This window comes from Gopherus flavomarginatus, chromosome 21 (genome assembly GCF_025201925.1).
Source record: "Gopherus flavomarginatus isolate rGopFla2 chromosome 21, rGopFla2.mat.asm, whole genome shotgun sequence".
NCBI lineage: Eukaryota > Metazoa > Chordata > Testudines > Testudinidae > Gopherus > Gopherus flavomarginatus.
This window is the reverse complement of record NC_066637.1, coordinates 3,921,517-3,944,572: the sequence shown is the minus strand read 5'-3', so window position 1 is coordinate 3,944,572 and position 23,056 is coordinate 3,921,517. Positions and strand designations below refer to the sequence as shown.

General features: G+C 42.2%; 1 protein-coding gene across 4 annotated transcripts in view; it reads right to left on the bottom strand.

Annotated features, from left to right (window-relative positions):
• The window catches only part of MEGF6 (multiple EGF like domains 6), a 226,540-nt gene that overhangs the window by 180,313 nt on the left and 23,171 nt on the right, over nt 1–23,056 (bottom strand). For all 4 annotated transcript variants that reach the window (XM_050931678.1, XM_050931674.1, XM_050931677.1 and 1 more), the window contains exon 3: nt 21,776–21,885. In XM_050931678.1, the coding sequence (XP_050787635.1) occupies nt 21,776–21,885 (110 nt within the window). The remainder of the gene's footprint in view (nt 1–21,775; nt 21,886–23,056) is intronic.

The window sequence follows — 23,056 nt, the reverse complement described above, 5'->3', positions numbered from 1 at the left end:
TTAATTCTCTGTTTCTCCAACTTCTTCTTTTGGAATTCCAATGGAACCCTGTTCTCAACTTGCTGCTTTCCACTGACAAACCCAGTGTGTTTAACTCTCATTGCAAATTCTTTGCTCAAAATAATGCATAAACAGCAGGGGTAGTGTTAATTGAGCAAATACTGAGTGTTTAGAGAAACGAAGATACTCCTAGACGCTTTGCTGGCTGGGTGATAGAAAACAATGGCAGCAGTGATATCATCTACTTGCTTATGGATTAATATGACTGGACAGAGTCAAAATTAAAAGAAGATTTGACACGGTCTCTGTTAGTCCTCTGGGATGAGCTAAACTGCCGAGGTTATTCCCCACAGTTAGACAAAATAGCCAGAACTATGACTTGTACAGGGTAGTATAGCACAAAGGCCATGTCTACATCTAAAATTTTGCAGCGCTGGTTGTTACAGCTGTATTAGTACAGCTGTATAGGGCCAGCGCTGCAGAGTGGCCACACTTACAGCAACCAGCGCTGCAAGTGGTGTTAGATGTGGCCACACTGCAGCGCTGTTGGGCGGCTTCAAGGGGTTTTGGGGAAGGCGAGAGCAAACCGGGGAAGGAGACCAGCTTCGCCGCGGTTTGCTCTCGCGTTCCGCGAACCACCCTGCAAACCGCAGGGAAGGAGACCTGCTTGCTCGGGGGTTCGGCGAACGCGAGAGCAAACCGGGGAAGGAGACCAGCTTCGCCGCGGTTTGCTCTCGCGTTCCCCGAACAAGCAGGTCTCCTTCCCTGCGGTTTGCTGGGTGGTTCGGGGAACGCGAGAGCAAACCGGGGAAGGAGACCAGCTTCGCCGCGGTTTGCTCTCGCGTTCCCCGAACAAGCAGGTCTCCTTCCCTGCGGTTTGCAGGGGGGTTCGCGGAACGCGAGAGCAAACCGCGGCGAAGCTGGTCTCCTTCCCCGGTTTGCTCTCGCCTTCCCGGAACCACCCAGCAAACCTCAGGGAAGGAGACCTGCTTGCTCGGGGTTCGGGGAACGCGAGAGCAAGCCGGGGAAGGAGACCAGCTTGATTACCAGAGGCTTCCTCAGGTATGCTGGGATACCTGCTTATTCCACGGAGGTCAAGAAAAGCGCTGGTAAGTGACTATACTTGATTACCAGCGCTGGATCACCAGCGCTGGATCCTCTACACCCGAGACAAAACGGGAGTACGGCCAGCGCTGCAAACAGGGAGTTGCAGCGCTGGTGGTGCCCTGCAGATGTGTACACCTCCTAAGTTGCAGCGCTGTAACTCCCTCACCAGCGCTGCAACTTTCTGATGTAGACAAGCCCTAAGTGTCTTAACTATTTCATAAGTAGACATTGTCAAGAATTTGGAGAGAGTTTTTTTTCCTTTTAAATCAGGAGAAACTTCTTTCTACTGGATAGTCACAGCATTACCATTCTAGCAGATGAGAACATGAAACTGAGCGTAAACAAAAAGTAAAACTGAGCAGTCAAGTTTCATTGTTCTAGCCAAGTGAAGTGCAAAAATATACACAGACAGTGAGCATTCAATCAAGTTTTTGAAATCTTTTCTTTTTCATAATCTAAATTATTGTTAACACCATAGTTAAGGGAAACATTTTTAAATATGGGTTAAATATATGATTCCTAGGATTTACCTGAGCACAAAATAATTAGTTAATACCTCCCAATAGGATAAAATTAATCTAGACAGAATTGTGTAAAAATAAGAAAAACACAGACAGCATCTGTCTCTCTCTTTTTTTCAAATCCATACTAATATTTGGACTATAAAATTGTCTGACTGGGGTCTTACGATGCTGTCAATCACTGTAGCAGTTGACTGTCTCCTCCCAAGAGATCAGAATCACAACAGGTCAGTGTCTAGTTTCCCCTGAGCAGGACATAACAATGGTTTGGGGCGGGGGCTTCCCTTCCGGCTCTCCTGTCTTACTATTACTTCGGTCTCCTTCTCTCTGTCACCCCATAACCACTTCTTGCATTGACTAAACGAATTCTGTAACAGAGTCCAAAAATATAAGCTTTATAAAGGAAGTAGACACAAATACATCTCACAAGGGCAATCTCAAGCCAGATAATTATTAACACAGGGCAGGTAAGGGGGGAAGTGTACATGTACCTGTACACTGTACTGCAGGGGTTGGCAGCCTTTCAGAAGTGGTGTGCTGAGTCTTCATTTATTCACTCTAATTTAAGGTTTCGCGTGCCAGTAATACATTTTAACGTTTTTAGAAGATCTTTCTAGAGTCTATAATATAGAACTAAACTTTTGTTGTACGTAAAGTAAATAAGGTTTTTTAAATGTTTAAGAAGCTTCATTTAAAATTAAATTAAAATGCAGAGCCCCCTGGACCGGTGGCCAGTACCCAGGCAGAGTGAGTGCCACTGAAAAAATCAGCTCGCATGTTGACTTCGGCACATGTGCCATAGGTTGCCTATCCCTGCTGTACTGTATGTCCAGAGGAGTGAGTTTGCAGCTTTGTGCATCTGAAACAGACCTCTACACAGTTCCTGATCCAACAGTTCTCACTCGGTCTTTAACTCCGGTAGGCCTTTTGCTTGAGTAAGGAGTGCATCCTGGACACAACTGGGGCAAAAGCAAGAGTGTGAAATGATGTATTACAACTTATGCATTCCAGAGAGGAATGTACTGCAACTGCCAATTCCGTCGTGATCATCCATTTTAGGGGCCCTCCTGTCCCATTGATCCAATTTATGAGTCCAGAGACCATAATTATTCAAGTAGCTGAAATTACAAGAGACAGGGCTGGTGATCCAAAAATTATTGGCTCAGAAACATTAATTTACTAGAACTAGCAGAGAAAGCAAGTGACCCTGACAAACATTAACGGTTCAATGAAAGCCAAATGCAGCTTAGATTGGGGTTTGGTTCAGATTGTACTGGAGTCCTTTGACTAACATGGGCTGCCGTCCTGCATAATCACTGAGTGAAGCTTGACTGCCAGCAAAAAGTGTAACCTCGAAGACGTATCGTGAATCTTTATTAGACCGAAACCCTGTTCCCAAGGAAGCAAACAGGAATCTTGCCACTGACTTCAGTGAAGTAGGGCTGGGCTGAGAGAGAGACAGCCTTGTCTATACTTCTCTTTAGGAAAGTTACCTGCCGCTGTCATCCACGGCTGCAGCTGAGCCAGTGCTGAATACAGTTTAATTACAACTGTGGCTATGGACAAAGCACCTTTCCAGACACTATCCTCAAAGCTTGCTCAGAGCAGGCACGTATCAGGTCTCGTCTGTGCTAGAAAGCTGGAATTCTCTTTCATCTTTTGGATTGAAAATATAATTGTTCCTCTGTCATTCACCTCCCTCTCCTAATTCCTGACAAGATCACAGTTTATTTGCAGTGTAGCTGCAGCCCTTTTGGTCCCAGGATATCAGAGAGACAAGCTGGGTGAGGTAATACCTTTTACTGGACCAACTTCAATTAGGGAAAGAAACAAGTTTTTGAGCTACACAGAGCTCTTCTTCAGACCTACCTTGAGGAAGAGCTCTGGGTAGGTCACAAGCTTATCTTTCACCAACAGAAGTTGGTCCAATAAAAGATATCACCTTCCCTACCTTGTCTCTCTAGTATCACAGTTTGACATTCTAACTCAGTGATGATTTATATACCCAGTTTGATGTTATTCTATTTAACATATTAGTTGTTCCTCAAATCCATCAATGAGTCCAGGTAGCATAGAGGTGGTACTGAGAAAAGCAACATCTGATGTGGACAGACTTTATTGTTGGTTTTTGTTTAAGCATATAACCCCTTTCCTCTCATGGGAGCACTCCTTTTGCTTCACAGCTTGGGACTGATGCTTTCTTAGGGTGCATCTAAATACACTAAGAATTGTGGAGAGCACAGGGGTGGGGGGTAGTTTTGTCTAGCACTAGTATGGCTTTAAGCAAGGCTACCTACACAAAACCATGGGGAAAATACCTGAACTTACCATTACCAGCACCAACAGTGCAAAAAGTCCTACTGTAATGAGGCTTTAATTACAGTTTCAAAATTTCATCTTTGAAGGTTAAAATAAAAAAATAAAATTAATGGAGATATACCAATCTCCTAGAACTGGAAGAGACCTTAAAAGATTATCAAAGCCCAGCCCCCCTACCTTCACTAGCAGGACCAAGTACGGATTTTCCCCCAGATCCCTAAGTGGCCCCCTCAAGGATTGAACTCACAACGTAGGGTTTAACAGGCCAATGCTCAAACCACTGAGCTATCTTCCCACTAGGAATTATTGATATTACCAAATGCTGTTCTCTGTTAAATAATCATCATTGGGTTACCAGTTCGAAACTTCTGTGATCACCAGCTTGTCCCTCTTCCAAACATATTAACTTTAGTGTTCTGGACTCAGGTTAAAGGGAACCTTCAAGTTTTTCATTTGCCAGTATGCAGCACCTTACTTCATGAAGAAATGGTTGAGGAACACACCAATTGTGAGCCTACTTATGATACAGCGTGTCCTTCTCCATCTTTGTGCCCCTGGGGAATTTCATGCTGACCTGGAAGTTTCATGTGTGTTTATGGCCACTCTTTGTAAAGTGTCTGTGATTCTCTACACTACATTAATACTAACTGAGACAATAGCAGCAGCACCTGCTAATCTCATCTGTGATCCTCAATGCAATACAAAATTTGTGGAAAGACAATTCCTTCTCATCTAAGCTTGCAGTACTGCCAGCTCTGTATTTATGACTTCCCATAAAAGAAAATGCTGGAGAATTAAATACATCTCCAGCATGGCTTCATACGCTTTGGTAAACTGATCGTCTTCAGCTATTTAACTATGTTTGTAAGGATCTGAAGAGACGATGGTGACACCTGCTGGCATGTTGTACTGGGCTCAGTCATGGGCACCAGCACATGGAAGAACTCCACAGCAGACAAGTACTAAAGCCAATTCAAGCCCTGAGACTGAGCTGGTGCACTGCCCTTCTTCACTGTCAGTGACCAGGCACACAAAAGTGGGTGCTTAAAACACAGGCAAATATCCCAACACCGGGGTCAGTTGAAGAGCAATAATCACCCAATAACTGTGTAGGTGGAATAGCTTCTATCCCCATCCCTATCCCTCCCACCCACTACTTCTCTAAATCAGCTTGCTGAATTAGGAACCTCTCTAGTTCCTATCTGGTTTCGAGGATTCTCATGAACAATTCCTGGGAGGTCCTATTCTTCACACATTCACTCCCAAGATTCAAATTACTAGGACAAACCAAAGCAGTACACCATGCACTGAGTGTGCATTACTGCCTCCTGGCAACATAGCAATATCCAGTCTGTGCATTCCCCCTTTCCCCCGTCACCCAAACTAACAATATTCACTATTAAAATAGGAGGGCTAATGGCTCTACAATTCACATCCATTTGTGCCATGTTATTATAGTTAGCAGGGATGCTCCAAAAATGCCCTATAATTCTTTCAGATACAATCATTTGCATATACAAAAAACAAAGTATTTGCACATGGAAAATGTGCAGTTTAAGAACATGAATATTTATTTTATACATGCCAGCAAGAGGCTTTGCACACACCAATGGATGAAAATACTGTATTGTCAACATAATTTCAGAAACGCTTAAAAATTTGGCTTTAAAGACACACTCATCTTAAGACAGCATTGTGCACCACTAGGACACAAGAAACCAAAACCACACAGGCATCAACATGCCAGGTGTGGAACAACTCCTCTTCTCTAGCTCACAGCACTATTAATACTTGCACAGATAGGAATGTGACCTGCATGGCAGCAATATGACTTGTGATCACAGAGGGGTGTTTGCTTGGGCACTACAGGTCATCTTCCGTTCCCTCCTCACCCCATTCCTCCTCCCAACTCCTGCGTCCATCCTATGGGATGAACACAGTAAATCTAACACAATGTGGCCTTTGTCTCATTAACTTGTGCCATCACTCCCCCATACACACACAAAATAAAAAATTCAGAACATTGAAAAGTTTCTTAAATTGCACAGAGCTCATTGTCAGCTCACTTCAGATTTGCTGAAATATGCTGCTTCTTGAAGTTGGACTGGCGAGATATAAATCTAGACTGTGACAGGGCCTGATGCAGGAAAGAAATGTAATTATGTTACCTGGAGCAACACAAAAGGCACATCTCTCCTGGCAAAGCAGATCCAGATCACGAGACGGGGATGTGCAATGGAACGCTGTAGAATCACCTGGCTCCAAGGAGCAGTTCACAGAGCCTTTTAATTTGTTGGCAAGATGGTAACTAGCAGATCTGGCATAGGAGCTTTTGAGAATCAATCAATGGTGTAAAGGAGATCAAAGCATTTTTTTTGTGTGAGCCCACAACCAAAAAGTAAAAGGACAGAACAAAAACTACAGCCTGTGGTGAAGACATATTTCTGCAACAGAGAAGGAGTGGGAGGGGGAAGGAAGAGAGAGACCATGTGTCAGATAGGCACCTGAATGGAGTACATGAAATCTACATGCTAAAACTCTGTGTCCAGGCTGCAAATGTTAAAAATACGGAATGGGGAGGGGCACATAGGGGGGAGAGAAAACAGATTCTCTCTACTTTTTTTTTTTTTTGGTAGCTTGACCCAAAAATCAAGGAATCTAAGGAAAAAGACAGTACTTTCATTTACGTCATTAAGAAGCAATGTATTAGAAGAGAAATAATGTTAATTAACAAGGTGACTTATATACAGCAGCTGACATTGAAAATTCAGAGGCATTTCGCCCTAGGTATTCATGATTTTTATTATACAACTAGGAATATTTATTATAAATACATACATACATAAAAGTTCAATGGTTCCTGCTGCTTACTACTCAACCAAAATCATAATTCATTCTTGTGATATCATAATGTTCACCACAGCAGTTGCCTGTGATGTTCAAAAGAAAGAAAAGAGGATTTCAGGTGAGGATTAAGCAGCAGGATTGGATGAAGTCCCAAGGAACAAAGAGCCTGTTTTCATGCACATGTCCTTAGCGGCCAGGGGAGGGAGAGACACTGTACCAGCAAAGACAGACTTGTTCCTAACTAAACTGTGCTTCATGGAAACGTTGGGAGCAAACAGCTCTTGAAATCGCAGTTACCTGATTGTTAACTCTTATTATCACTCTGACTTGTTGGCCTTGTTCCCAGAGAGACCCACAGGATTAGACTTTGTAACTCACTCAGGTATGTAAAATATAACCAGCTGGAGATTTCTAAGGCCCAGGGGATACTGACTGTGTCTACAAAGAGCTTTTTTCCTCAAAGCCTCCCAGCATGGCTATAAGACCAGTACAGTTCCACAGGTGGAAGCAGCAGCAAGAGTGCTGGGGTCAGCCAGCTGCTCTGCATCCAACCCTTCTTAAAAATATACTTTTCAACACTAATCAACCAACAAAATACATCTGCTACCAGTCTAGGACAAGCCATCAGGAATAGTATCCCTGAAAATATCACGGCTAACCTGGTGGCTGAACTTTGTGACTCTGTCCTCACCCACAACTATTTCACATTTGGGGACAATATATACCTTCAAGTCAGCGGCACTGCTATGGGTACCCGCATGGCCCCACAGTATGTCAACATCTTTATGACTGACTTAGAACAATGCTTCCTTAGCTCTCGTTCCCTAATGCCCCTACTCTACTTGCACTACACTGATGACATCCTCATCATCTGGATTCATGGAAAAGAAGCCCTCGAGGAATTCCACCGTAATTTTAACAATTTCCTTCTCACCATCAACCTCAGCCTAGACCAATCCACACAAGCGGTCCATTTCCTAGACACTACTGTGCTAATAAGCGATGGTCATATAAACACCACCCTATACTGGAAACCCACTGACCGCTATACTTACCTACATGCCTCCAACTTCCATCCAGGACACACCACATGATCCATTGTCTACAGCCAAGCTCTAAGACACAACCGTATTTGCTCCAATCCCTTAGACAGAGATAAACACCTACAAGATGTCTATCAAGCATTCTTAAAACTACAGTACTCACCTGCTGAAGAGAAAAAACAGATTGACAGAGCCAGAGGAGTACCCAGAAGCCACCTACTACAGGACAGGCCCAACAAAGAAAACAACAGAACGCCATTAGCCATCACCTACAGCCCCCAACTAAAACCTCTCCAGCGCATCACCAAAGATCTGCAACCTATCCTTAAAGATGATCCCTCACTCTCACAGATCTTGGGAGACAGGCCAGTCCTCGCTTTTAGACAGCCTCCCAACCTGAAGCAAATACTCACCAGCAACCACACACCATACAACAAAAACACTAACCCAGGAATCTACCCTTGCAACAAAGCCCGATGCCAGCTCTGTCCACATATCTATTCAAGTGACACCATCATAGGACCTAATCCCATCAGCTACGGCATCAGGGGATTGTTCACCTGCATATCTACCAACGTGATATATGCCATCATGTGCCAGCAATGCCCCTCTGCCATGTACATTGGCCAAACTGGACAGTCTCTATGCAAAAGAATAAATGGACACAAATCTGACATCAGGAATCATAACATTCAAAAAACAGTGGGAGAACACTTCAACCTCTCTAACCACTCAGTGACAGACTTGAAGGTGGCAATTTTGCAACAAAAAAAAAAATTCAGAACCAGACTTCAAAGAGAGACTGCTGAACTAGAATTAATATGCAAATTAGATACAATTAACTCAGGCTTGAACAGAGACTGGGAATGGTTGGGTCATTACACTAATTGAATCTATTTCCCTATGTTATGTTCTCCTCACACCTTCTATGGGTCATCACTTCAAAAGTTTTTTTTTTCTCCTGCTGATGATAGCTCATCTCAATTGATTAGACTCTTCTTGTTGGTATGCTTACTTCCACCTTTTCATGTTCTCTGTATGTATAAATATCTCCTGTCTGTGTGTTCCATTCTATGCAGCCGAAGAAGTGAGCTGTAGCTCACAAAAGCTCATGCTGAAATAAATTTGTTAGTCTCTAAGATGCCACAAGTACTCCTGTTCTTTTTGCGGATACAGACTAACACGGCTGCTACTCTGAAACCAGTCTAGGACTGACTCTTTGCTGGTCAACTAGTGTATTAAGTGTCCGAATAAACCCTAAAATAGATGGATTTGTCTGTATTTTCTGTATAAGTAAGGGCTGGATTCTGAGCATATATTTCACTCTCACTAAAGTAAACTGTAACTTAAGACACTAAGGGCCAGATTTTTAAAGGTATTTAGGAGTTTAGTGAGGTTTTCAGAAGCACATAGGTGTCTAAAACGCCTTGATTTCAACAGGTGTTTGGTGCCTAGGCACTTCTGAAAATCCCACCAGGTGCCTAAATACCTTTAAAAATCTGACCTAAGGCCCCAATTTCTGAGAGTATTTAGGCCTTGCGCTATTCAGCTTTGCAAGGCCTAAGTGACTTCATCGATTAAGTCTCATTTTCAAAAGTGCCTTAGGTGCTTAGGAGCATAAGATTCGCTGTTTGTCAAGTTTAGACGTTTTTCTAAAAGATATGCTCTAGCTCAAACAGGAATTAATTCAGGAAGATCCCTGGACTGTGTTATGCATTGGTCAGGCCACATGATCACAACCCCTTCTGCCTTTACAAGCTATGAATCCATGAACGCTGAGCAGAGCGAAGCCTAAATACCTTTAAAAAGCTGGGCCTAGGCACCAGCTTATCTTGTATAATTGAGTCTTGAAACTGTAAGACCCAGGAGGAGGCACCACATCTTCCTCTACCCAAATTACAATACCAAGCACAACGATGATACTGCACGAACATCATCTTCTCCATATTTTCCCAAAGGATCCTAAAGCATTACACAAATTATATAGCTGCACCACCACTGCTATGCAACCACCTCAGAAGTAGAGCTTGGCAACTTGACAGACTCCCCGCACATTTTATCTGCTTATAACACTTCTGACTAAAAAGGCAGCATGCATCTAAAATGCATCATCACCACGCAGAGGAGACTTGTTCCCTGCTGTCTTAGACATGCCAAATCTCCTGAAGTTCTGCCCTCCATAAAACATCCCTCTATTTTCCATATTGGAAAGCAGGCTGTATTTGTATCATGGAGGAGGGGGTACGTACCCCATGGGCATCATCCCAGCCCATCCACTACAACTATAATAAGCTGCATTGTCACTCACTGCCTCCAGGGCTGGAATAGTGCTGTTGGATTCTTGTAAGGCTCGGGGCTGGAATGTTAATAGGCAGAAACAGGAGATAGTAGTGAATTATTGGCCACGCAGTGTAAATCTTATCCTAGCTCCAGATCAGCGGGAGAGTGGGAACTGGCATCCTGTTATGCTCAGAACTACCGCACTTTAGTTTCTGTGTTATGGTTGTTTCCAAAGAGAAACTAGAAAAGGAGTTTATGGGGTTTGTAGCACCAGTCAGTTAGTAAAAATAAAGCAGTGGAGAGAGAAGAAATACATTACACCGACACTTCGATGTATGTGAGAGATCACTACCTCTTATTGGGAGTTATAAAAAATATGCCATGCTTGCCCTCCCCACATTCACCATGTCACAATGAATACCACACAGTCCTTGGCAGTCTCAGGGCAGCAAAGCTTTAAGAGACAATGACAACTATGTGGTAAGCCACAATCCCTATTTCCCAATTATGTTTCTATTCAGTCACTTTGCACCTCTAGGAACCTTTTATTGGAGGATCTCCAGGCACTTTTCAAAAACTAATCAACTAAGTCTCAGAGTGCTGCAGTGAAGTATATATTATCATCCTCCTCAAGGTTACAGATGAGCAAACAAAGGGGCAAAGAGATTACATGACTTGCACAAGGTGAGTCAGTGGCGAAGTTGGGGGCAAGACCTCAGGAGTCCTGACTCCAAGGCCCACTTTCTCTAACCATTCGATATTGTAATTCTCACTTAATTCCCTACACTGTTCCTCATTATCCCTCGATATTCTGGTCAATATATTGTGTTCCCACTGGAACTATACCTACTTTGTATAATTGCAGTGCTACTGACTATCGGTATATAATCAATAAGAGATGTGAGGGCCTCTCACAAGAAACCAGCTATCGTGTCACAGCAACGTTACCCCAGGCAAGCATACAAGAGATTTATATTTAACAGCACAGTCAGAGGTGCCATAACTATTCTGTAATCCCTGACTGCGGTAGATCCAGTTGCCCAGACTCAGCAATGCCCCCTTAGCTCAGTATTACTCTTGGAGATGTTAGGATACACTTCCCAAGACCACATTGGACAGGTTTAGCCATATAAGCATTTTGCAGCATCAAGGATGGGAGTCGATTGATGGGCTTTTTGGAGTAGTGGCAGTATAATAATAATAATAATAGGAGATATACCAATCGCCTAGAACTGGAAGGGACCTTGAAAGGTCATTGAGTCCAGCCCCCTGCCTTCACTAGCAGGACCAATTTTTGCCCCAGATCCCTAAATGGCCCCTCAAGAATTGAACTCACAACCCTGGGTTTAAGCAGGACAGTGCTCAAACCACTGAGCAATCCCTGCCCCCTGGTGTAACGGATACAGCTGGGAAATGTCAGGGTTGCTTGGAATTAAGATGAAAATACAAGTATAAAATCAAAGGACCTATGGATGAGCCCTTAGCAGACAGGCACAGGGAAGGGAGCTCTGAGCAGATAATTTCCATTGATATGGAAAGAGGTATCAACCATAAACTGGAGGAAATTATTCCAGTTCTGCGTAATGGCTTAGTGAGGCTATATTAGGGACACATCTTAGTGGCCAATCCTTTAAATTACATTCTTTGTCACGTTTGATTATAATTCTCTTATCATAGTGTTTTAATCAGACTGCAATCAATTATGATCCACTATAAAATGGAGAAGTAATTTCCCCATTACTAAATTTCCTGCTATTCTCTTTTCACTACTGATAGCTACATGCATTAAATATTGACTCCGATTTTCCTACCGAAACACAATTGGCTTCCTAAATTCCCACTGTATGCTAGGTCCTGACATTGTCCTTTACCATGCTTTTCCTCCTCAGTGTAAATTCCTCCTGTTTCACCACACACACACACACACACACACACACACACACACACACACTTCATCTATGTTAACTGCTTGCATTTTTTCTCTTCTTCTACTAGTTCCCTATGGGTTCAGTTCTCTACTCAAAGGGTTATTATATACGTGAATGAATGGCAATATATGCTGAACTTCAAGAAAAAAATCCTGAGAGTAGATTATTAGATTGCTGTAGTAGTATCACAGTTCAACCATTCTTGTCACACAGGAAAGACACACACCTGGGTCCATCCTTAAATTGAGCTTGGTGCAATCTCAAAATAAGTGAAAGCACAAAAATCTCACAACAAAGATCAGGACAGACTGACCTCTCCATCACAATGACTAAAGGCTGAATCTGTGGGAGAGGGAGAGGGGGAGATGACCACCCAGGTAATTCAATCCCAACCAACCCAGCAAAGAAGATCAGGAGTACCTGGAGAGGAATAATTTAGTTTTGTTATGCTGGTTGGGTTTCTTGAAGATGTGCTCTGAGTGTCACATCTTTAACTCTATGTTACAGGAATTAGTAATAACAACTACAGTTCCCCTTTCTTTCAAACGCGCTAACTCAGCTATATCTTGGCGTCTCTGTAGACCCTCTTTAAAATGGCCATCACTTGGTCAACTGAGCCCAGCAGAATTCCAATTTTTCTTAAAGACACAGTGTCATTATTTAGTTACCCTTCACAGCACTATAAATGTCACAATTTATCCCACCTCTGTACCTGCTTCAGGTTCAAAGGGCTCAGGCAGTTAACTCTGAGAAGCAAACATTCCCTTGTCATGGAGCTGAGTAGATCATGGCTGGCAAAGCTGAGCTGTATTTTTACCTTGATTTAAATCCCATTCTGACCCATGTCTGAACCCCCACCTTAGACCTTAGAGACATTATAGCTGAAACACTTAGCCTGGGTGCTAGTTCTTGTTTTAGAGTTTAAGTATTTGACCACTTTTTATTTTCTCCCAAAAGACAGCTTAATAATACAAAAGGTAGCATTGAAGTTAAAATACCTCTATACCCAGACTAATGAGACTGTGATGAAATGCTGCCTCAGAGATCCATCAATCTTCCTAGCTAATAATGTTTAAGTCACTTTTTATGACTATGTAGCCTTGGGTGTCATTGCAAACCCATACATTTTATCTGTGGAGAAGCTCAGAAACCCACTCAAAAATCAAGTTCTGGTGGCTCCCCTTACAAATGTCAGTTTATAAATATTCCTTACAAATGCACAAGTCTTCCCCCCCCACCCACCCCCAAGTATAAAGACAAACTGACCATGTATCTATAGATATTTTCCTTGGGACTTCCTATCACAGATATATTCCATGCTGCATCTTTAGTAAAGTCCCACAACCTTAAAATATCACTGGTAGTCTAGTCCTATAGGAAGAGAGCATCTTTTTTTAGAGGACGTCAATATTATTCAATGGAATTCTTTCTGCAGGCAGGAAATAACCTTCAGGCCTGGTGGAACGTTAAGGCTCTTCGGGTTTCATTCTCTGATCCTGTGAGATCTCATAAGCTAGATAGAGTCAGGCTGGCTCAGTGTTTGGCTGTGCATCCACAAGGAACCTCTAGATGCTGCATGGAGTGGTACGGACAGTGCAGTAAGTGATGCTCTTCCCTACAAGTCAGTACAAACAAGGCCCACCTCATGGTTCTAGGGGATACTGGAAACACTTGGGGAACTGAGACTAGAAATCAGATGTGTGTTCTACCCCTGACCAGGCCCCAGACTTCCTCTGAGGCTTGGACAAGTACCTTCACCTTTCTGTTCCTCCTTTTCCCCAACTGACAAGTGGAAATAATAATAATATCCTATTCCAAAAATGGCCTGAAAGTCTTAATTCACTAACGCTTGTAAAGAGATCCTCAGACAGACGATGCATCATATGGTATTCCACAGTTACACAGTGCAGCTTTTTACTGTTAAACAGTTCCTACATTTCATCCCAGGCATGGCTGCTATTTAATGGATGAAATGATTGTTGTGCACAGACTACAAAGGTTAAATAGAATCTTTCATAAAAGACGGTATACATGTTTCATATTGTATTACACTACGAAATGGACAATAGCTACCATATAGAAATACTTGCTTTTATCAGGGGTGGGAGGGGAGGGGGAAATCACTATTCTCTGGCTCATTCCTTGGCCATATTATTTATATTTAGGCATGAACTTTAAAGCCTAAGTGAATACTTAACCCTTCCCTATCTCACAAGAGCCAGTCCAGCACTTCCTACTTCAGGAGGGCAGCAGCTGGAAAGAAAGCACTGCAAGAAGGACGACGAGCCACAGGCCCTGGGAGAGGCCACCCCACTGCTGAGAAGCTCCTGTCCAGAGATAGCCCTCACAATTCCAGCTGGTAAGTAAAGGTGCAGGGCTACAGAGAGCTCCCTGGGCAGCTGCAGGGCTGAAATAACAAATCCCTGCAGGTGCAAGGTGCAGCAAAGGCTGCACTCGCCAGCTACTATCAATGGATTTTATTGTTGTTGATTTTTGTGTGTGTCAGGTGACATCAAAGTTTACAGACAACTACTCATTAAAATGGAGCCCTGCCAAGCCTATTACTGTTTCAAAAGACAAAGGGTAGGGGCTTACAGGAACACAGTGGAATAGGTTTCCTGGGAAGTCAAATACAATAGAATAAAGTTAACTGAAAAAAAGCATTTTCCATACACTGTACCACAACATACATGTTCATATGCATTAAATATGGAAGAGATCATCCAGGACAGAAGATCCTAGGCAAAAGGCTCACCCTACAGTATTCTTGCCAGCAAATTAAAGAAGTATGGATTGGTTGAATGCACTATAAGAGGGACAGAAAGCTGGCTAGATCATCAGGCTCAACCGGTAGTGATCAACGACTCGAATTCTAGCTGGCAGCTGGTATCAAGCAGAGTGCCCCAGGGGCCAGTCCTGGGGCTGGTTTTGTTCAACTTCTTCATTAATGATCTGGAGGATGGGATGAACTGCATCCTCAGCAAGTTTGCGGATGACACTAAGGTGGAGGGAGAGGTAGATAGGCTGTAGGGTAGGGATAGGGCCCAGAGTGACCTAGACAATTGGAGGATTGAGCTAACAGAAATCTGATGAGATTCAACAAGTACAAGTGCAGAGTCCTGCATTTAGGATGGAAGAATCCCAGGCACTGCTACAGGCTTGGGACTGACTGGCTAAGCAGCAGTTCTGCGGAAAAGGACCTGGGGATTACAATGAACGAGAAGCTGGATACAACTCAATAATGTGCCCTTGTTGCCAAGAAGGCTGACGGTATATTAGGCTGCATTCATAGGAGTATTGCCAGCAGATCAAGGGAAGTGATTATTCCCCTCTATTTGGCACTGGTGAGGCCACATCTGGAGTATTGCATCCAGTTTTGGGTCCCCCACTACAGAAAGGATGAGGACAAATTGGAGAGAGTCCAGTGGAGGGCAACAAAAGTGATTATGGGGCTGGGGCACACGTCTTATGAGGAAAGGCTGAGGGAACTGGGTTTATTTAGTCTACAGAAGAGACTAGTGAGGGGGGATTTGAAAGCAGCCTTCAACTATCTGAAGGGGGTTCCAAAGAGGATGGAGATAGGTTGTTCTCAGTGGTGGCAGACAACAGAACAAGGAGCAATGGTCTCAAGTTACAGTGGGGGAAGGTCTAGGTTGGATATTATGAAAAACTTTTTCACTAGGAGGGTAGTGAAGCACTGGAATGGGTTACTTAGGGAAGTGGTGGAATCGTCATCCTTAGAGGTTTTTAAGGTCAGGTTTGACAAAGCCCTGGCTGGGATGATTTAGTTGGGGTTGGCCCTGCTTTGAACAGGGGGTTGGATTAGATGACCTCCTGAGGTCCCTTCCAATCCTAATCTTCTATGATTCTATGAACAGAAATACAATTTAGCCCTCTGAACTGACAAAACAATAAGCTTCCAGGAGCCAAGGGGCAATGTACACATGTAAGTCAACCTATCAAGGAAATTAAGTTGTTATATGAACATATTTGCTGTGGACCAAACCAACACACCTCATAAAATAACCAAGCCTTCCCTCATGAAGACCTGGTACAAGATTTTTTCGGAGGGTTGTGCTGCCCATGGTTATGCACCAAGCAGAGTTCTGATATATTTACAGAATAAAAACCAACAGATGAGCGTGGCTGCCAAAGTAGGCCCTGCTGAGTGCTGTTTAACTGCTCACTAGATGATATGCTAAAGCTAAACAGAGCTGGCAGTGAGATATGTAGTTCAGTGCAGGGTAACTCACTTTGGAGTCTTTAATAGGCCATTTGTGACTAATAAAAGCTTCCCTCTTAATAAAGCGATTAGAATTTGGCTGCCTTCTATGCACCCCTTGGGGATGCTCAAAGTGCTCCTTCAACCGTCCTCAGTCTCTGATAACCGCCCCCCACGCCAGACTTAACATTTTATTCTCCCTCTTTAGCCACAATCAGGCCTGCGCCTCAGAACCTGGAAGACAAGCAAGAGTCATTAACAGCACAAGAAATGTTGGCACTGAGACTGGCTTGTACCCATCAAAAAGTACTGAATCTCCCACTAAATCTTTCTTCCTGTTCCTCCTCGTTTTCCCTCCTTTTCGTCATCCTCAATTCCTCTCCGTCCTACAGTTTCATTCTCTGAAATGGAAGGAGTTAGCAGGAGTGCCCAGACACAGTGTCTATTACTGAACTCCAATCATTCCATTCAGTTTAAGAGCTACCAATTGTAAAGACTTGACGGGACCCAACTTTTCAGCATCCTGGAGCTAACAGTAGACATCATGAGGCTACCCAGACACATAGGCCTTGTATCACACAGCAAGGACCTTAACTACACTATTCAACCCATGTGGAATTTGTGTGACATCTCTGATGTCATCTGAAACTAATAGTTTTAGCTCAAAAGTCAATCTTATCAGTTATCATTAAGGAAAGGAATCTGATACCAGACCATGAGTGAAAAAGGCTGTCATGACTTCTGACCTTTTCCCTCTCTAAACTGGGCTGTGCGGATGAATGGCCTAGGACAAAGGTGGGTGAAAATGCAATAAGAAATGACATGGTAACAGAGCTGCAGTGAAGCAGCATGGTTTGACTTAAGTCAAAGTGATTTAAATCACATTTTAATCATGATTTAAATCATCAAGCAGGAAACCTCAATTTAAATAATCAATTTTCATCTTGTTTTGCAATTTTACTTTTTAGTTAATTATTTTCCTAAAGAAAGATTGAGTCCCATTGGTTAGAAACTATTAAAAATATGTTCATTTACAAATAAACATAGCCCTTTACACAAAGTTTGGTACTTTTTCCTAACCATAAGAACACAATATAGCTATACATATTTAAACAATTACATAGCTTAACACACATTTATTCAGATTGTTTACATATTTCATTACTTTAGAAAATAGTGAATAATGCACTTATTATGTGATCATTTTTACTTTTGATTTGTATCAAGCTCTATTTGGGTAGAAATTGGCATTCAATTAAAAATGTATAAAAACAACATTGTAAAACTGGTATATTAGTTAAATAAAAAACTTTTTAAAAAAATGTGCTAGACAAGAAAAAAAGCAAGTTAATTATTAAGTCATTCTGCATTTAAAACTGATTTATTAAACAAAGGAAGTTATCTATAATTAGTAAATTGAGCTGATTGTTTCTGGTGATCATGTCCTTCAAGACTTTAGAACTAGTAGATCTCATTCTCTCTCACTAGTTTTTACTCATAGATTGGAAGAGGCAAACAAGCTTGCCTTTCAGCTCTTGATGGTTTCTTAACTTTGATTGAACTAGTCATTCAACTGAACTAGCAGAATAAACCGAAAAGAAAGAAGGCTAGTGGCATAAAAAGCTGGTAAAAGGAATTCAACACTCTCTGGTTCCAGGTGCTTAGCCAGTGACTTCCACCAGTTCAGAGGTTTGACTTCTAAAAAACTTCTGCAGCAAACATATACACCTTAATTTTTATTCATTTACTTTTTGTTTTATTTAAATGTAGTTTAATTATAAGTAGTTTAGGCCTTATAATTTCAATTTTAATTTTAAGTAGGATTTATTTTAAAGAAGAAAAATGGATTAAAGTAAAATAATCCAATAAAGAAATCAGATTTTTAAAATTTGAATCATCACTGACTTTCCACAGTGAGCAGACGGGAGGAGAAAAAGCAGGTAATCCACAAGGGAACTGAGCACTACACATTTATAAGGTGAGATCTGACAACTCCTGGGAATGTTATAAGCCCAGCAGACAATTGCAAATGGCACAGGGGGAGGGGAATAGCAGGGAAATCAAATATTCCTCAAGAAATTTTCAAATCTCTGCAGAGCATTAATTCTTTAGACCTCTTCCTTAAGTGACATTTTACAGGGTGTTTCTATGAAACTTTCCATCCATTTTCTAATTATTCATTCCCAGCAGAGATGCAGGACTCTGTGGGTCGTTAAGCAGGTCCCAGCCTGATGGTAGTGCATAGGCCATTCTCACACCTCTAAATATTTGGACAAGAACATTCTGGAGGCTGGAATAAGCCCTCAGTGTTTCAAGCCAGCTGTAAGCCTGCTAAACAAGGAAGAGGTAGAGTGTGGTATCGGCACTCTCCTGCCAGGCAGGTAATACAGCCCGGGGGGAGGGGAGAGGGAAGCACACTCTTCAGGGTTGGGTTAATAACCAGGCAGGTACCAGAGCCTTGGTCTCCCATAATATTATTTAGCAGACCGTATCGTACATCAGATACTACCTCACAACTATGAAAGAGAGGAACTACAGACATGGCTATAAGAACACAGGGAGTGCAAAGTTACCCTAACAGAGCATCATGCACTTCTTCTTTTAAACAGACGGAGGGGTTAGCCTCAGAAAAGCAAGAAGAGCAGAAGTACGGGAAGAGATTTGTAAAGGAGCATTCAAGTGCCGGGAGGAAGGAGTATACTGCGGTGAAGAAATGTTAACTCAAATCAGAAGACAGAAAAGGACGTTCCTGTTGGCTTGATTCTGCCTTACAGTCTCCAACAGTTCCAATTATATTTTTACCACTGATGGTCTTACCCACGTGTCTGCATGGAGCAGGAACAATATCTATTACATCTCTGAGGACAGACACCCAACCAGAATAATTTGGCATAGCTCCATTACTTCAACAGAACTACACCAATTGACACCAGCTGAGGACCAGGCCCTGAGCCTTTAGTGTTACCTGAGGTAGTTTCCATAGCAAATCTTGCAGAATTCACAAGGAGTGAAACTGCAGAGTTAACCAAGACAACAGGATGGTAAGATAGGAGGTTTGTGGCAGCAATGTGCTCTATTTTTTTACATTTACCCTCCTTCCCACCAAAATATTAATTTAACTGGTTACCTGAATCACCTTTGCCCCCCACCCCTCCCACTCTGAAATCTCAAGGCTAGTGAACAGAAGCAAGAGAAAATCATTGACTTTGAAGTCTGCTTTTCAGCCTACATTGCAGGCACAAAGCAAAAACTTCCAGCTTTGTTCCTCCCGGAATCATAAGCAAAAATACCCAAACAAAACTTAAAGGGAACAACAGGGTCTATTGACTTATCAATAAGAAAGTAAATGGCATTTGTTCTCCTATCATGTCAGCAACAGGCACATGATGAATATTTAAATAGCCCAATGCCTTTGTTCTCAGAAGACCCAGACATACTTCATACTTTATGAGAGTCCAGCATCATCCACGCCCTCTGCTTATTATCCCCTGAATCAATTCTTCTACAAACAGTTCAGTGCAGTTAGAGATTATCCCTACACCTTTGACTTTCAGTACGTATAGTTGGGATGACAAGTTAAGAGGTTTCTCTAGGCAGCTCTCTTTCCTTTCCTCTTGCTCCTGCTCCCTTCCTGGATAGAATTATTCACTTCCTCTATAGGAAATTCATGACAGTAGTGACTTTTCTGAATTCAGCTGAGAGTATTATCTGCCTGCTGCCACTGGGTTATTAAGTACCCACAGAGTTTCCTTTGATACAATGGACTTAGTCTCCTATATTATCACCCTTTAAATCAGAAAAATAAAAATTGGCTTGCTAGACACATCTTACTCTTTCATCCTCATTTCAAGAAGCAAAGTGCAAGAAAAGGGGTCTGCAAGCCCTTCTGGAGAACAAGAGAGGACTAGCCGTAGAAGACATTTTCCAACACCCCAGGTCAATTACAATCAAAATCATTTTAAAAATGGATATGAAAACTGCTGGCTTTCATTCTTTTGATGCCAAGACAGCCAAACACGCACACCCTTTGTTAGTTCACCAGCCTGTCACCTCTAATGAAAGCTAACATTTAATGACGTTGGTAGGAAATGCATCTCCCAATGCTAATTAAAAAAGTAGCTGATGATTTTATTCAGTTACTGAGCATGAAATTAATAATATGATCATGAAGAATATACATGATACTCCCTCACTAGTGACTTTTATTTCTATGCATGTGCTTGGCTAGATCGGTGTGAGATCCAAGAGAATATTTTCCTTTTTTCAAGCTATCCAAATGTACCATTTTAAACAACCATGTTCTATAATAAAAGCACAGCAAATACTAATAATATTTTTCACCTCCATAGCATGATCCATCAAGAGATTTCAATACATTTTAAAAACCATTAAAGGAGCCTTGCAATACACTTGTGAAGTAGGAACTTTTATACCCATTTTACATATGGTTAAACTGAGGCAAAGAGTAATTTGCCAAAAGTCTCAAAGCATAGCAGAGGAAGAGCTGGGACGAGAACCCAGCAGTCCTGACTCCAAGTCCCTCACTCTAAACCACTAGAGATATCACAATACCAGCTTATTCATACTGGACAGTTAACTTCCTGTTCTAGGAATGTGACACTAACACCTTCTGTCAAGGTCCTGACAGTACTAAACACCAGCAGTTTAAGAAGTCCCAATGTCCTTTATAAGGGGAGATCAGCCGAAAAGAAAGGGGCAGAGAGAGCCCCAAGTTCAGCCAGCTGAATTCCAAGCATGAAAAACCCTAAAATATAACCAAAAATCATTTGACACATTTGATCCTTTTCAAGATAGTCCGAGAGACACTTCCCCTTATATGTAAATTCATGAATGAACCTCTCTTTCTCTCACTCTCATTTATTAAGAGCAGGGAGGGGCAAACAAAACAGGAAGCACACACAGTTGAGTGTCCATCAATTTCCAGCCAAATCTCACAGTGCTCCTGAAACACAGCTGTGAAGCACATTCTTTTATATGAACAGTTCAGGGGCTTCATTTATTCAAAAGCTTCATTTCCAAGGCTGCCACCTCCTATGATGAAGGGGTGAGAAGCAGCTCCAGAGAATGCTGAGCAAGAGGAATCTGTGGGCAAATTAGCTAACTATCACTGGCATATTCACTTACATAAGCAGCAATTAATGTTATGCTTAATGATAACTCCACTCAGATTACAGCTTTCTGCAGCGGGACAGTTTAAATCACCAGATTGTGATATGTTTTAAAATGTTAGTAGCTTTTGGCAACTGGGTAAGTGAATAATGTAACCCTGAACACCTGTGTGTGTTAGAATGAGGAAGTTCTATACAAAACAGAAAGTGGCTCACATTACTTCACAGCAGTCCAGAGAGAAACTTTCCCGCCCATTAAAAAAAAGTATTCTTCTAAGACAGGGGTTTATAGCATCTGGTCCAGTGTAGGGACCACGAAATAAGCATGCAAAACAATTGGAATGAGAAGAAAACCTCACTGGTGTGCAGCGGTACTTACAGTAAAGACAGCCAGCATCCCCTCCAAGCTGGGACCATCCTGGGCAGCACTTGTACACAGTCTGGTATTCCATGCTGTACACCTGCCTGTAGTCTGTGTAATATGCTGTTCTAAAACACAAAACACAACCACCATTAACCCCTGGAAGAGGAGGATTTAGTATGAAAGTGGAGTGCACAGAAGATTTAATTCTGACAGTAGAACCTAAATAAAAATAATTTAATTTTCAAATATTTTGCATATTTTCCACATATTCTAACAATCATAGCTCTTAACATAATGTTTTTCAATCCATTTTAACCAGGGAGGAGAGCGCCCAGGAAGAGTGGGCTCCAGAACAAGCCTAGCACATCTCTTCTTTTCCGAGTTGTGTATTTCATTAATTCTTTTGCAGTTTTTGTGATCGCTTCCCCCCTAATTTAAACCGCTGTTTGTCAAAGGAAAGTCAATTTATAAAAACCACAGGTATTTCACTCTAGCACCGGTGAACGAGTCACACCAAGGGGCTGGTGAAAGCTCAAAAACTATTTGGCTTATGATGAAAGAATTAAAAAAAAAAATCATGCTAACATCCTACTGGGAAACGTCAAGATATTCCATGCACAGACGGCTCCTAACGCAGTTGTGAATTAAATACACAGAGCTGTGGAGAAGTGTCCAGTCTTCTCAATTCTCTTGCTCCCCCTTAGCAACCATGACTAACACTCAACCCTACATCACTGCACATAGGACTGGAAGGCACCTCCTGGCTCATCAAGTCTAGTCCCTGGCTAGCGCAATCAATACAGTTATATAATCCCATTTATAAATGCATCAAGATCTTCTCGGGGCTCCTGCCACTCCTCGCCCCTTCCAGAAGTTAAGCCGACTGGTGTGAATTCCCTGGGAAATAACCTTATCATAGATTGGAAAAAGGGCAAATATAGTGACAGTCTTCTGGAATCTCTCCTGTCTTCCATGACTTTTCAAAGATAATTGCTAATGGCTCAGATATCTCCTCAGTCAGCTCCTTGAGTTTTCTCGGATGCATTTCATCAGGCCCTGGTGACTTGAAGACAGCGATCTCAAATCCAAACACAGGGGTGTGTTCTGGAAGGGCAACTCAAAGGCAGAAAGAGCCCATGCAATCCTCACAGATCTAATTCCTGGGTCACATGTTCTGGGGACGAATGGAACAGTTTAATCCTCAGTGAGTCGGATCTGTGACATTTTCGGGCACAGGATGTTTCTCAATAATGAACTATGAGGCCAAATGTAGCTCACATTCTCTCTGGCCCCCTG